This window comes from Camelina sativa, chromosome 4 (genome assembly GCF_030686135.1).
Source record: "Camelina sativa cultivar CO46 ecotype springtype chromosome 4, ASM3068613v1".
Lineage (NCBI taxonomy): Eukaryota > Viridiplantae > Streptophyta > Magnoliopsida > Brassicales > Brassicaceae > Camelina > Camelina sativa.
The window spans coordinates 8,622,354-8,639,725 of NC_141883.1; the positions used below are offsets into that span (position 1 = coordinate 8,622,354).

Here is a 17,372-nt window from a genome sequence, read left to right on the forward strand (position 1 = left end):
CGAAATGTGAACACTTGACGTGAGTATTTTTGTTTCAGAATCGATCCAGATTATTTGCCGAATGTCTCTTTTTATACCCAAATTATCCTATCATATATATTTGTCAACCTAAGTTGTCTAAAGATTCAAATTTGCAACATGAATCATATGAATTTTAGTCGATTCCATCTCATAACATTGTATTGTCGTCCATATTTGTTATGTTTTCATTAGGTTTCCAGTTACGTTAAATGATTTTTTTTTGGAAAAGCTGCTTCTAAATTTCGTAACCGAGGTTGAGTAGAAAGTTAAACACAAAGTAAACTCTCTCCCAGATACGATTATCAAGACAACTTCACTATCTTACTGTCCAGCATCAATATAGCTCGGGGATTCTTCAATCTGCTCCTCTCTTTTTCAGTTATTCATTTTTTTTAGCTTCCTTTTTCTAACTTTTTTTCTCAGTTTTTTAATCTTTTGCTCCCTTCTCCAAATTTCTTTGAAATCTCCAAATATGGGTAGCTGTTCAATCAACGGTTGAAGTTGTTTTCCAACGAACCTCACCATCCTCTATAAGTACCCAACCCTTATAACCGTAGAACTAAGTTTTTCATATCTCAATTCGGAAGTCTGGTTTCACCTGAAATCTTCACTTTGGCTTTGTTAATGGTAGGAGATCTTCTCTTTGTACCATCAGCTGCGCCTTGTCAGGGGAAGATGTCGACATCGAACGACGAGGGTTTCTTCAGGGCCACGGTCTTCAATATTTTTTGGACCTCCGCTTCAACCAAACATCATCGCCAGAGCTTGGCAGGGCCGAACCTGTTCCTTCCAGAGATGTAACATTCAATGCAAATCTCGTCAATCTCTTCGATCAGCCGCCACACTTTCAACTTGAGAGGGTCACAAATTGAAAACCGTAGTTTTCCTTTGTTGTGCCTAAAATTTGACAATGGCCCATTAACAGATGTTGAACCTCAGTCCAACTTACTAAACACCAGGTCCGATTCCATTTCTCCTTTGCCAAGCCTTAGCTTGTATCTTGATACAGTTCGTGGTTATACTCTCCTAGGCAGAAGACTCCTCTCGAGATTTAAACTGACTAGATTGCTAGGTTTGTGCACTCATTCTATTAGAACCATGGTATATGCTCTTCATGTGGCAATCATTTCTGCTCTTATCTCCTTGAAGTCTCTTGGCGTTTTAGCCATGAATTCATAATGCCAACAGTTTGATTATGGCTTTGGAAGACCCTTAGTCAACAATCACTCCTTGCCAATACTAGCTAGCGACTTTAGCCACCATTCAGAGACCATCACTTCTATATGTAGTGTTGAAACGACCCGACTTTTTTTTAATATAATAATTCTCTAGTGATCTCATACTCACTAACACCCTAACCACATTCAAACCAATGAATAAAATAATCTAGATGCAATTCCTCCAAATCCCTAGATGCATGGACCGACGCGCTCCTTGCATCGACCGATGCAACTCCTCGAATCGATTGATGCAACTCCTCGCGTCGCCGTCAAATCCTAACTGCATCGAACGATGCAGTCGCGCAACGAATAGCCGCTCACGATCTCCTTCGTCTCCTCTCGACTCCATGATGCCGAAATCGACTCCAAAGACCACAAAAGCCCACAACAAACACTCACAAATGAGCACATAAGCAAACAACACCCAAAAACACACAATCAAACATCTAATCGCTTAAATTTGCCATGGTAACACACTCATCTTTGAGAATGACGAAAACTGATTCTAAAACCACAAAAATAGCCTCCTTGCAAGCTCCTCTCACGTTCTCAGGAAAAACTCTGAGGAACTTTTAAAGCTATAGAGACGAAAAGTGGTTGAAACCCTACAAGGATGTCGAGTTTCCACTTGAATACCTAAGCCTTAAGGTTCCCAAAACCCAAAACGCATAAACCAGTGCGTTTCACTTAAGACATCCCGCAAAAACAAACTTTACATCGACCGATGCACAAGCTGCGTCGATCGATGCACATCCAAAACTAGAATTTTGGTTCATGGGTGTTACATTTCTTCCCATAGCACTACAGATTCGTTCTCGAATCTCGAACAACCATCAGCCAAGGACTCTCGTGCAACTGTCTCTAGGTCCCACACATCCTCTAACCGATCTATGAAGGTTACCTCCAGGCGATAAACTCACGTTTGTGGCATTATTTGCTCTCGACGTTTGGATTTTCCTTACTCATATGTCTCAACCTTAAGTTTTTATTGGCTCCTCATCAGGCCTTAGCCTGCATGCATGCCATAATAATGGCTCCTCATCGGGCTTAAGCTCGCATGCCATAATATATAAGGAAAGTCCAATATTCGACTCTTGGGTTGCCACCCTACAATGTGCCCCCAGACCGTCATCCAAATTTGATATAACAACCATACTCTCAAGTCACAAAGTTAAAGAATATAATGGTACTAGGAGAACTAAATCTCTCCAAAGAGTCGATCATGACCAACTGTCCTTAGAGCAAACAATTCTGAACACGTCTGAGTCCTATCCATAACAAGAGGTCTCCTCATGTGGCTCACGTAAAACATCACAATGTCCTACCAACAACATATTTCCTCACTGAAATACTTCATGACTACACAAGGATCATCAAAGTGCCACAAGGGTCGTCTCTAAGACCAACAAATATCCTACACAAGACTGCCACAAAGGATAAACAAATTTCAAAATAGACCGCCACCAAGACCAAACAATTGTCCTAACAAGGACTGCAACCAAGGCCAAACATCCCAAATGACCGTCACAAAGACGACACATCATGAAGGACCATCACAAAGACCACACGTCCTGAAGGACCGTCACAAAGAATATACATCCTGAAGGATCGTCACAAAGACCATACATCCTGAAGGACCGTCACGAAGACCATACATCTCGAGAGACAATCCTGAAGACCATATATCCCGAAGGACCGTCACAAAGACCACACATCCCGAAAGATCGTCACGAAGAACACACATACCAAAGGATCATAACGAAGACCACACAATTGGCACCGACCACAAAGCCCACACAATGTCTCGCAAGAACGCTATACACGGGCCACACAATGACTCAACAGTCTGCCAGAAAGGCCACACAAGCCCCACCAAAGCTCACAACCACTAAAAATGGACAAATTCTAACTCACATAGAACTTCCATTTTTAGAACTTTTTGCTTTTGGAAACTTTCCAATTTTAGAAACTTCCACTTAGGAAAACTTCCCATTTTTAGCACAACCTTCACGGAATCACTTATCCCGAACACTACCTCATCTTGGTACTTAGTCTAAAAACCAACCACCCCTAAGCGACCAAGTATCAAGAGAGAGGGGATAGAATACTCCATTTTGCTCCAGCCACGAACTACACCGCACCAATACCTACCACAACAACTAGGACCAAAACTAGGCAAGTTCAAGCCTCGACCTGCTTCTTGAACCACTTTTTGAACCTTGCCTTCATCCTCGCCTCCGGCTCCCAAGTCTGCTCCTCAACACCATCATAGTCCTTTAGGACTCTCATCAAAGGAACCTTGTTCTTCCAAAGTTCTTTGACACTTCTCTCATGTTGGTCTCGCCTCCAAACTCATGTTGGGATGAAGATCCTCAGGAATCTTAGCCAACAACTGATCATCCTTGCGAAGACACTTCCGCATCATCGACACATGGAAGACCTTGTGAGCGGTCCCATCCGCTCAACAACCCGGAACGGACCCATGTACCTCGAACTCAGCTTAGTCTCTTAGAATGACCTGTTTGGACCCCGCATCATGGCCATATTGAGGTACACTCTATGACCCACTTGAAACTCAAGATCCCACCTCCTCTTATCAGCATAACTCTTCAGCTGATCCTGAGCTTCCTTCATGTTCAGTTTCAAAACCGGAATCTTCTCCAAGGTCTCCTTAACAAAATTTGCACCATATATGCTCCTCTCCCCCAACTTGATGGGGTTCTCCCAAGGAATCGACGCTCTAAGGTAGGTATACTGATAATCTTAGAACTCCGATGGCTCGCGAAGCTGGATGATAAGGCGTGAGATGAACTCGAAAATCCTTATGCCCCTAACTCTCTTAAAACAAAACAAACAAAGCAAGGCGGTGAAACTTTAGATAGAAGCTTCTCGGAGACAGATGACAAGGCGTGAGATGAATCCCGAAAATCCTTGTTCCCTAGACTCTCTTATAACGACTCTTCGATCCTCAGCTAATGAATGACAACGTCAAGTGCGGCAGAATCACTTGTTATACCGAAAACTCTTTGATGTAACCACCAAGGAGAAAAAACAAGTTCCAAAGGAACAAAGGAGTTTACCACTCTCAAATAAAAGATAAAAGACTTCTTGATTGATGATTTCTCACATGAGATTACATGTGTTTATAAAGAGATAGAAAACTTGGTCACAAAGCCAAGTATTGATTATTCTTGAAACTAAAAACATTAAAGATACTAAGTTGAATGAAGACCCAACTCTTGGTGCATGTTTCCTTCCTCCAAGTGACTCTTGATGCACGTATCTCTTATTTTCGTCACTCTTCTTTGACCACAAAATAAAATGATTATTTTGGGCTTTCTTGGGCTTGTAAATGGCCAGAAATATGCCGACTTAGTCAACCAATCCACAATGACACAAATTGCATCAAAGGTCCGAGACATTGGCAATCCTACTAGGAAGTCCACCGTGATCGTGACCCAATTAGCTACATCCTTCTTCATCCTGACCCAATTATAGTACCGTTTGAAGTCACAATACATCTTATTCGCTCCTGGATGAATGAAGAATATGCTCGCATGAGCCTCCCTCACAATCTCCTGCCTCAAATCCTCATCCTTGTTCACACAAATCCGATCGTGGACAAGAATGGTACCATTGGCAGAGACCTGATACTCCGAATCAACATCTCTATAGGCATTCACCTGCCCTGCATCCTTCTCCTAAGCCAACCGCATTCTACTCAGAAGATCTGCTCGATCAGCCGCCTCCTAACCCAACGACTCCTGAGAAATATCACACAACCTTAATGCACTAATCTCTCCAACCAGAGTCTCTATATTGTGCTCGTAAGCTGAAATTGCCCGCTTCTGACTTAGAGCATCTGCAACCAAGTTAGCTTTACAAGGGTGGTAAGATATCTCCAGATCATAGTCTCCCACCAGCTCCATCCACTGCCTCTGCCTCAAATTCAGCGCTTAGACTGAGTGAATAAGTACTTCAGGCTCTTAGAGCATCTCCATTGGTTGGTCATAACCAAAGTTGCTAAAAAAAATTTTAGTTCTAAATTTTGAAAAAGGTTTAAAAACTTGTTAAGAAACTGTGAAATTTTATGAGTTCATTGGTAGTACTTAAACTTGGAGTGCTTAAATATTATTTTGGAAATTATTCCATGATGTAAGCCAACAGTCATCTCAAACATGGGCTTATGGTGCAAGCAGGTAAAAAGAACAAAATTGGAGACAAAAGTCTGATGGCAGTATCTAGTTACCAAAATCCGAGACTGAGAAACAAGTATGTCATCTCCATTACCTCTTGGTATCTAAGTTTCCTATTAGATGTTCTAGAATCATCTGCATCTTCCATAGTTACGTCTTCGTTGGTTGGTTGGGCAAGCAGATCAGCAATTCCGGTTGTTCAAGTGATTTAACAAAAGCCTCAACTGATACAGACACATTCATTGATAAAATTCAAATTCAAATAGCAAAATACACAAACGGTCATGCAAAACCAAGCTTTGATATCTAGATTGAAAAATAAAAGTGATTTACATACTTGTTTCTGCAAATATGCCTTCACAGTGGCCCTGCGTTTATTTTCCTGTCATTAGTTACAAGCAACACCTGAGATGTACCTCCTAGATGCTTCTGGTACGAATAGATGAATTCCAAATAAATTCCAAAGTTGTAAAACATCTTCTATGAATTGAGACATCATCATTAGCAAACAATAAAGTGATTAAATAGTAAATAAAGACCTCTATCGTTATGGGCATTGGCACTCTCTTTCTCCATTGCTGCACAAGTATTTGTGTGGAGAGTTTAGTAAAGGTGAGCAAACAACATTAAGAACACAGATAGAAAAAAGTGTTTACATCTTAGTAAGTTCCAGTGGTCATATGAGAGTATCTAATCAATATAACAAACAACATTTCCCATGCTGGATTGCTGCAGAGAGCTCTGATTCTGTTGTAAACAGATCTATTCATGTTCTTAACCTCGTCCAGCACCACAGACAGAACAACAACATTGTCTATAGTCGGATTCTCCAACAAATCAATCTACCAAAACAAAACAGTACATTAATAAACTAATACTATCCACAATATAATACCAAAAATATGAAAGCTCCGAGATAATAAAAAAAAAGCCAAAAAAATACTTGATGAAGAACGACGTTGGTATCAACAACGAGTAACTTAAGGGAAGACAAACGAGCAGCTGAAGTATCATAAGACTTGCAAGAGAATGCTCCAAAGATGTCATCTCGTTGATAAATCTCTCTCGCTTGTTGTCGGAGAGACACCATAGAAGAGGAAAAAAAAACTTTAAATAACCAAACAAAAAAACTAAAAAATCGGAAGGAAGAAGAAGAAGCCTCCTCCATCGTTGCCTAGAATCATATGTTTTACTACAACTAAGCCATCTTAAAACATAGAAACAGAGAAAAAAATCAAATCTGCTAACATCATAGAACCTAGAGATCAAATCACTTCCTAAAAGAGCTTGATTAATAGTAGAGCTTGACGGAATTGAGCAACCGACGAATTTAATCAACCGATGATGCCGGTGGAGTGAACATAATTGTTCCGATTTAATCAACCGATGGTTCCTTCGCCAAGTAGAGAGAGAGAGAGGAAGAATGAACGTCGTGAAAGAGACTTGGGCTGAAAAAAAAATCCCTCATCCAATCAGAAGGTGACATGCACATGGTTCTAGACGGTTTTAAAAACCCTTATGTAAACATCGATCATTAATTTTGCATATAATTATTTCCTTTTATTGTTAAGCAACTTTGTCATCTCCATCTAAATACCACCGACAGAGATGGTAGTATGATCTGTAAACACTTGTACCTACACACCATAAAGATAAGACCTTCAAATCTTTAGGGCGCAAACCACAACAACCATCTGTAAGTCATGAGTAGGATAATTGTCCTCATGCTTCCGCAACTGCCGCAAAACATAGGTAATAACCTTCCCATGCTACATCAACACACACGCCAATCCAACACGTCATCGGGCATGCCTTACTCATGAACCCCCTCATAAACCTCCTATAGTAACCTGACAAACCAAGGAAACTCCTGATCTCTGAGGCATTCTGTGGTCTAGGTCAATCCCTAATAGCCTGAATTTTCTCTAGATCCATAGAGACTCCTTCCGCCGAGACAATGTGACCCAAAAATCCCATCTCCCTCTGCCAGAAACTGCACTTGCAAAGCTTAGCATACAACTTCTCCTCCCGCAACTTCTCCAAAACTGCTCTCAGATGCATTGCAAGCTCCTCAGGACTCTTAGAGTATATCATGATATCATCGATGAAAATGATGACAAACACATCCAGAAACTCTTGAAACATGTTATTCATGAATCTCATAAATGTTGGTGGCACGTTTGATGCCCATACCTCATTATGAAAGTCGTATTCCTCACATCTGCCTCTCTGTCGGGATCTAATGGTAACCTGACTCCAGATCAATCTTAGAGAACCAAGTAACACCTCTCAACTTATCCAACAACTCATCAATCCTAGAAAGAGGGTTCTTGTTCTTCACAGTGACTCGGTTCAGATCTCGATAATCAATGCACAAGCGAACACTTTCGTCCTTCTTCTTAACGAACATCACCGACGCTCTGCATAGTGAGACGCTAGGACGAATGAATCCCTTGGCCAAAACATCCTCAAGCTGCTTCTTCAGCTCTGCCATCTCTGCTAGATCCATCATGTAAGGCACTTTGGATAACGACATAGTCCCCGGTTCTAGTTCAATTATAAAGGGATCAGACCGAGATGGTGGTAATTTCTACGACGACTGGAACACCTCCTCAAAATCCTCAATAACCCGGATACCGCCAACCGTAGATTGCCCACTGACTCTGACATTGATATTGTAACCAAATACGTCTCACCCTCCTTCTCGATCATCTTCCCTGCCTGTATAGTCGAGATCACGAGACTCCCCGAAATCGGTCGTACTCCCTCTAAAATGAACTTACCTTCTGGACGCTCAAACTCCACTCTACCGCGATGACCATCCAGATGTACCCTGTGATTGCAACCAATCCATCCCCAAGATAATATCATACAACTCCAAAAGGCTGATAATCAAATCCGCTGGTATAGACTCCCCCACGATCTGAATATTCACACCCCTCACACGTCCAAGGACTCTTAGAAATCGCCTCCTAATACTCTAACAACTCCCGCTCGCTCTCTGGGAACTCCTCTGATATTGGCGCTCTTAGCGCACTCCGGGGTAATGAAGAAATGAGTTGCTCAAGAATAAAATATGACGTGGGACCTAAACCCGCCCACCAATAATGTCCTTACACAAACCTCATTTACTAAGTACCCTAGCACTTTATAACAAGCAATTCATAAAATCTGAAACTACTGAAATTAACCAAGTCTGAGTCTCATAAAGTTATACTTGTGATCGCTCCGACACTGGTTTCACCGATCTCCACGGTCGAGAACACCTGTGGTGCATGCTCGATCTGGGCCACCTACTGCACTCTCGATTGCACTCCATGTTGTGCTATTGCAACTGACATCTGCTGCAACTTGGGACACTTGGGCTTGATGTGCCCAGGCTCCCTGCAATGATAGCACACACGAACTGCCGTCGAAGCAATCTTCTGGGGATAGCTACCACCTTGTCATCCATGCTACCACACCCTTAGCATCCCACACCACTAGGCCTCTGCGTAACCTCCCACTTTGTCTTGGTTCCCTGCATAGGCTTGCCGCTCTTACCATAACCTCCAGGATGCTGAGCCTTCCTCGGCTGGAACGCTGGACTAACCATCATGACCTGTGCTTGGATATCCTCCTCAATATCAATTGCATTCTCAACCAAGTCCGCCCTCGTAGCATAACTCCGCCCTTCGCAATGGACTCTCAAGTCATCACGAAGCGCCCTCAAGAACCTCTTGACCTAACCCTCCTCAGAGTCCATATATCAACAGTCGACTGAACTCTACGTCCAGCTCTCGTAAAGACCGAGTCTCCTAAGAAAACTGCAGGAATTGCACCTCCAAAAGGTTTAGCGTCTCTCGAGGGAAATACTTGCAGTTGAACTCCTCCACGAAATCAATCCAAGTTATCTCGCTTTGCGCCCTTCTGGCAGCCACCGACCTCCACCACAGGTGAGCATCATCTGTAAGGTGGTGAATCCCTTTGTCTACACAATACTCCTCAGGACATATGAGAGACTGGAAGTTGCATTCCAGCCTCGTCCTCTACGCATCAGCCACAATAGGGTTGGTATCACCCAAGAAATGCACCGTACCGATCTTAACCATCTCTCTTAGCATGCTGACATACTGAGATTGAGTTCTCGCACCTGCAGCCACTGTCTGCTGTACTTCTACCGCCACAGGAGGTACCTTTGCAGCCTCTGCTGGTACAACTCCCGACAACCATTCCAACAACTACGCCAACAAGCCTGCTAGGTAACATCTCAACCAGGGGCTCCACCTACTGTGACTCTCCATCCGGAATTCTAGCACCACCAGCCAACCCAGCACCGACACGCCCACACCGGCTCCACTGGTGCCTACGACGCCATCGACACCACCACCGGCCACACTCGCGGACCCCTCCTGGAATGTCTGCGACTCGTCGACGCTCTTTGCCATCACACTCTGGTCCATGGGGTCACTAACAGTTGGGTCTCTACCCCTACCACGACCATGTCCGCGTCCACGACCAGCAACAACTCCACCTCTAAGCATCTGCACTACCATGAACAGAAGGCTAAACAAGCAATCTTAAACCATACACAAAAACAAAACTTACCGTGGAATCTCATTAAAGGCTCGAAGAGGATGTACTAGGAATCCATGTCACACACAATTGAATAACTTACATAATCAATCAAAGCATACAAATCTACAACATCAGCATCCCAAAGCCTAATGAACCTGTAACTAGAACCATAAGGGCTCTGATACGAAACTGAAACAGCCCGACCCTTTTTTCTTAATATTATAACTCTTAGGTATCCCATACTCACTAACACCCTAACCACATTCAAACCAACATCAGAAATAATCAAATAATAAACCAATGAATTAAATAACCAATAACGAATAAATCAAATAACATGTATCCAACAATACCCATAACATAAACCAAGTCATAGAACAATGAACCTGCAACCTAAACAACCGTTCTAGACCACCACATTCTATTCTAGCAACTTATCAGCGGCATAGAACAAAATATTCGAGCCTCTAGAACATCCTCTTCTTAAAATCGCTGACGATAGATCAACAAAGACGTGTTCGTGGTTAGGTGTTGACCGACACCAGGAGGATGTCAATGTAGATCGACACCATGCATGATGGGTTGCGAGTTATGCGGCGAGTGTAATATATTGGTGTTGGTTTGATATGTCTTCTTTTGTGTATGATGGGTAATTGCTGGTTGTTGGTTGGTCATATTTAAATATTATTGAGTATTTAATTATATCATATTATATTTAAAGATAAAAAATGGATCTGGTTGTTTCAAGATCTCATCCTCATATTTGTCGATCATAATATTAGTGGACCAACCACTTGATTTTTAACTTTTATCTCACCACTATCATCAAGCCACTGAAGATCATACGTATTCAGCTGCTTATTGACTTTCAAACCAAGTTTCTTGACCAAAGTGTGACTTGTCACATTGGTAAAGCTTCCTCTATTAGTGATAAGGCTGCAAACTTTTCCTTGTACATGACATTTTGTGCGAACCAGGTTTTTTCTTTGATCTTGCTCCTCGGTCTTTAATTTTGGTGCGCTTGGTGCACGATGAGGACGATCAGAACTGTTAGTGGGGTGAATTGTAACACTTTGATTTTAGAGATTTATACAGAGGTTTAAAAGAATTTATTTGGTCACATACATCACCAAAGTGCACTTATCTTTTCGGTCAAAGGACCTGAGAGAATTCCAAAGTAAAGCGTGCTTATGCTGAAGTAGTTTCAGGATAGATGACATTTCTAGAAGTGATTGTCGGAACTGTGTAAGTGTGACTCCCCAGTTTCAGGGATTTACGGAGAGGTTTAAAAGAAATGATTTGGCCACCTATGTCACCAAAGTGGACTTATCTTTTAGGTCAAATGTCCTGAGATAACTCCACAGTTAAACGTGCTTATGCTGGAGTAGTCTTAGGATGGGTGGTCTTCTGGGAAGTGACTGTCGAAACTGTGCGAGTGAGGACAAAACACTGGAAAAGATCATGTGGTGATTTGTAGGGACGGTAACAAGTCTTTACAGTCTTCCGGATGTAGCAAACCGATCGTCGGATATGGATGGGCGAGTGGGCTCACACCATCGGGGGTGATGGTCTTGGTGTGCAACGAGGACGTTGCGATCTGTTAGTGGAGGTGAATTAGGACATCCGAGTTTCAGGGATTTGCGGAGAGGTTTAAAATAATTGATTTGGCCATCCATGTCACCAAAGTGCATTTATCTTTTTGGTCAAAGGTCCTGAGAGAACTCCACAATTAAGCGTATTTATGCTGGAGTAGTCTCAGGATAGGTGACCTTCCGGGAAATGACTGTAGGAACTGTGCGAGTGAGGACAAAACAGAGGAAAAGATCATGTGGTGATTTGTAGGGACAATAACAAGTCTTTAAAACTTCCCGGATGTAGCAAAACAACCGTCAAATATGGATGGGCTCACGGGCCTAGTATGAGTACGTGAGGCCCATTAAAAGAAGTGGGTCAATGAATTGGAATTGGACATGGGGTTCACTGAGAGGTTGGCAGTAAAAGCGTTACAGTAAATGAAGAAAAACACAGAAAAAATCATGTTGTGATTTATAAGGTCAGTAAACAAGTCTTTAATATCTTTCGAACATAATAAACTAGCCGTCGTATATAGGTAAATTCATATCAGAAGGGACATTGAACCCACTAAAACAATGATAGTCAGATGGTTACACTCAGTCTAACCTTTTGTAGTATCAAATAGTCCAAACCTCTTTTATTTTCCAATGGTTTACCTTAAGTAAAGACAAAGACAGACACAGGAAAGAAAACCAGTGGTTCATTTACGAGCGAATTATTATTTTCCAATACTCGTTGAAAATATTGTTGTCTATATGTGTAGACTGTGGAGTCCTTGTCAGAGTATCTTTATATATTTTTTTTTAATAGAAAAATGATCCTAGTTGCTTATGTCATTTAAGATTTTTTCTTTAATTAACGCTTATCTATAATAGCATCTACTAAAAATTTAACTTTCAAATTAAATTTAACATGAAAGCTGCATGATATGCTTATGTTTATAAATACTTGAAAAGGAGTATCCAATAGAGAATTTTTGAAACTATACTTTTTTTAATGCATTTTTTAAAAAAACTGTTTTTTTAGTGTTCATTTTCAAAAATAGCTTTCATTTTAATATGAAAAATTTCTAAATATATATAAAAGTTTAGAATTACTCGATCCAACTATATTTAAAAGTTTACAAAGTATTTATAATTAAGGTTTTAATTTACAATATATTTTTAGGGTTTTACAAGGTATTTATAAGGTATTGTAAAGTATTATAAGGCATTTTATACATATTTGGATGAATCTCAAATTTTCAAATGTTTTTGATAATTTTTAGGAAATAGTTATTTTTGAAATTACTCAGTATAGATAAAGAGCATCTTTAAAATTCCCGGTATTTCAAACCAGAATTTTTTTTTAACAATATATTAACTTGGTAACTATACAATATATATCTTTAAATTCCATGAACTAAGGAAGTTGCATCTACGACTACGAAGGTAAGGTATTTTTTTTATAGATTATTTTAGTACAGTTTTCAAGTTTTATCTTGAAAATAATAGTTAACTGGTTAAAAGTTAAAACTAAAAAAAGAAGTAGATCGTTTTATCTTGGTTGAATCGGTTTAACCAATTCAAGAAAACCCTAACATTGCCATAAATGCTGGTACGTATAACCGAAAGGCCACATGCACACAAGGTGAGTCATCGATACTTTTATTGAATGGAAGGCGTTTTCTATTGCCCGATTTAGAATACACTTCATTAGGCCCATTATTTCGAGCATAAATATATTTTTATATGTATAAACTAATCACGAATTACTCTCAAAGCATGCCTCTTTCTCATTATTTTATTACACAGATGTTGATATTCTACTGGCTCATAAGTTCTTTTCAATAAAATAAAGACAACCCACTAGTAAATTAAAACTATATATTTTTTTAATTTTTTCTCCCAAGAACTGAATCCAGAACAAAGTTATGCCTCTGATGATGTCTATAAGAAACTTTTGAAGTGTCCAAAGACAAAACATTGTTGTTCAAGAATATATGTTTAGTGATGACGAATATATTTATTGTACGGATCTATGTATGGATTTAGTAATGGGGTACTTGTAAATTCTTAATTGGGTAAGAAAATAATGAGCTGGTTCTCATTATGGCGTCGACACTTGTTCGAAGAATAGTGGCTTCTCAAGATTGTTTCCGTGATTGAGGAACTTAAGTAAAACTTTTATAATTCGTGAGGCTAATGATAATGCATATGCTACATGGTTAATCTAGAGTCTTTAGCTAAAGTAAATTAAATAAAATATATAGAATCAAACACCTTCAAAAAGTAAGAAGTGACTGTTGTCAAGCATATATAGATTAATAGACACACATACTATATATACACACACACATGTTCAAATATAGAAACATAGAAGAGCAGATTAATCACAGTCTCTCACACAGACAAAACTTGTAGTATTGGTTTGTGTGTGATAAGAGTTTGTGAGAATTGAACAGGTATGCTTGATTGGGGAGTTCAAGGCCATCATCAAAAGCATGATCATGATCCTTATCAACAACAACAACAACAACAAGGATGTAGAAAGGGACCATGGACACTTGAAGAAGACAAGCTTCTCGCAGAGTATGTTACTACGCATGGTGAAGGAAGATGGAGCACTGTTGCTAAGTGTGCAGGTAACTATTTTGATTCAATCATCGCTTTTATATGTACGTATCTGTTACGTATCGAATCTTCATCGTTAATATCGTACATATTACTAAGGCAATCTATACTGAATGTCTGAATCATCAACAGATAGCCATCCCTCTTCCTATTTGTAACTCTTCCTAATTGAGTTTTTCTATTTCTTTTCTTATTTAATATATCAATATTGTAAGTTAGATTCAATTTATAATCATCATATAATATTAATTAAAACATGCTTTTATGACGATTAATAAAGATAAGTATGAGATCATATACTGTATAAGGGGTAGTTGACCCGATTAAGCTCTTGATTATATATTTTACTCTTGATTCTTTCATATTTTTTTTAAAAAGAAATCTATAAGACACTTTAATTTTCACAAAAAGAAAGAGGAAAATGTCATGGTGGAGAGCTTTTTAGGGTTATTTTTTTCGAAAATGAAAAGATAATCTTATGATTCCCTGTGTTAACGTTTCTGGAGTTGACTTTGATCAGTTTGGGAACATTTTACATAGATTAGACCTTTTTCTTTATTCCAGCATTTTGGTCGAGAAAATATTAAATAGGAAAGATTCACACCATATTATATAGATAAAGATCATCAAGTTCCATTAATTTTTACATATCATGTCATACGTCAAACCCATTTATATTGCCCATTTTTTTCATGGAACTGAAAAATAGGGTTGAATAGAAGTGGTAAGAGCTGTAGACTAAGGTGGGTGAACTACTTGAGGCCAGGACTTAAGAGAGGACAAATCACTCCTCAAGAAGAAGGAATCATCCTTGAACTTCATTCCCTTTGGGGTAACAAGTAAGCTCCTCTTATTTATTTATTTGTTTCTTAACAACATGCAAGTCTACATACTAGATTGATATTTTATAATAAAAACGCTGTTCTATAATCATAAAGAATCACAATTACCCCAAAGTTTTTACTAAAATATGATAGTCCCTACTCCCTACTATTGCTCATGAGTTCATGGTTTCTTTTAAGGTTTATCATCATACGTTTGCATTAGTACACGTATGTTTAGTTTTTTTGTACGTATTCAATATACTTCATGGGAATTTACATATCGCTTTCACAACATATATATAGGTGGTCTACAATCGCAAGATATTTACCAGGACGAACAGATAATGAGATTAAAAACTATTGGAGAACACATTACAAGAAAAAGGAAAAATCATCTTCGAAGCAAGAAAAAGTTAAAAGATCTCGATCCCGGAAAAAAGAAGTAGAACTGAAACCACAACCACAACCACAACCTCAAAGTCACCCCTTTCAGCCAGTGTCCCGAGACCACATGAATCTCGGCAACGAGCAAAACATAGCTTCCTCTTTGTATTACCCGACTAGTGTCTTCAATGACCAATTCTCTATGCCACAAAGTGTTGCAGCAACCTCATCCGACCACTCTATGATCGATGAAAGTCACCTGTGGGGCAACTTGTGGAATCTAAACGACGATGATCTGCATGGTTTTGGTGATGGCTCAGGACAGAGGATACCTGCAGATTTATCTGAGAAGTTTCCCGATGGTGGAATCGAGGCCCCGTCGTGTGGATCAGGGGATTATAGTTATACTGGCTTTTACATGGGTGGTTATATTTTTTAATTAGTATGATCGAAGATACCAAGAAATTGTGTCTTCGTATGGTTAATAGAAATATTAAAAGACCTCATTGTGTATTTTCTAACTTTAGTAGTGATATCTCTTACTAAATAGATCAGAGTGAGGCTAATAAAATGGTTTGGAATGTGTATGTCTCGAAAAATATACCATTGTTTGTATAAGTTTATGGAATGAATAGTCTTAACAATTTCTTTCCATTTATTGATTCCATAAACCGTAAAAGTTTGTAGTCATCATGCATTTGAGTATTTCAGTAAAACCTTGACTCCATCACACATCTTATTCTGATAAAAACATATTTGGGTTATATTTCTCAATAGTCATATTGGTTAATTTTGAGGGGAAGATAAAAGTAATAGATATTCCTTTATATATATATATATATATATATATATTTCTTTTGCTGTGAAACCAATGATTGTTTTCGGCGTATTGAAGTTAAAGATTTTACTTGAAGTAAAACAACGTAAATTCATATCAAAATTTTACAACACTTTTTTTTAAAAAGTTAAAATAATTATAATTCAATAATTCACATTTTATGGAAAATTTGTAGCTTATTCATGATAATTTTTCAGTAGCTTTACAATATTTATTTCAGATTAATATCGGAAGGTTATGATGCAGTCAGTCTCTCCTCACCTCTTTTACGTTGGCCTAAGTGATTCCACCTTTTTCTCGTTCGTTTCCAAGTGTTGTGGATCGAGTGGTTGGACGCAGGCCGGTTTAGAAATGTGACAATGAGCAAGACACGGGTAGCTGAACACACAAGTTTTGTGTTAGAGTTTCCTTTAGTGAAAATTCGAGTTTTTATCTGGTAAAGTTGTTTAAACTATATTACTTACGCATGTGGTAGGTAAAAAAATTAATCTTTGCTCCACAAAATGATCGAGAGAGACCAATAATTGTTTCATAGAGCCTCCTATCTTGTGATATGCTAAATCTCACACTCTAATCGGTGTGGTCCTTACGTCATATCAAATCTTGAGATTAATTTATCGGCTCGCAGAGGAATAAGAAACGGTAATAGATGAAAAACACTTGAGCACCTAGTACATGTATAGGCCTAGAGCAGGTCATGGGTACAAGCCAGCCAAGCTAATGCTTGCAGCCAGATAATCTATATAAATTAATTTTTCGATCTAGTGGTAGTATTTTTGATGGGCAGATCCTGGGTTCGAGTCCCCAACTATCACTCTCTAGTCTCTACATTATTTTCTCCCCCGTTTTTTACTTACAATATTTTTTTATATTTAAAATTGCCTTTTTCTATGAGAAGCCTCATAAAAAAAATGTAGGGCTGGCTCTATTAATATGCTGATGGACCTGAATCTTACCTGAACCCAAACGCATAGCCTGATACATATGTGTTAGTTCGGAAGATAAACGTCTATATACAATCCTCTTCTTAACGAGAGGAGGATCCGATTATAAAAAAGAAATATTTAACTTGAGACAGGATAATAGCAATTTTTCTTTTGTTATTCCCATACTCAGACCATATTTTCTGACCATTCTCTGGGCAT

The 17,372-nt window shown here is 39.1% G+C and overlaps 1 protein-coding gene and 1 long non-coding RNA gene across 2 annotated transcripts; one reads left to right on the forward strand and one right to left on the reverse strand.

The window, feature by feature from the left end:
• Positions 1–5,344: 5,344 nt before the first annotated feature.
• Positions 5,345–7,002, reverse strand: LOC104780198 (uncharacterized). The gene is made up of 5 exons (XR_766664.3): positions 6,381–7,002; positions 6,094–6,279; positions 5,977–6,015; positions 5,775–5,866; positions 5,345–5,661 (listed from the first exon to the last, which is right to left on the reverse strand). It is a non-coding gene; the product is annotated as an uncharacterized LOC104780198 (long non-coding RNA).
• A 6,889-nt stretch (positions 7,003–13,891) lies between these two features.
• On the forward strand, positions 13,892–16,043 carry LOC104780199 (uncharacterized). The gene is made up of 3 exons (XM_010504695.2): positions 13,892–14,192; positions 14,891–15,020; positions 15,309–16,043. The coding sequence occupies exons 1-3, from the start codon at positions 14,015–14,017 to the stop codon at positions 15,826–15,828; spliced, it is 828 nt and encodes a 275-aa protein (XP_010502997.1). The 5' UTR covers positions 13,892–14,014; the 3' UTR covers positions 15,829–16,043.
• The last annotated feature ends 1,329 nt before the right edge of the window (positions 16,044–17,372 follow it).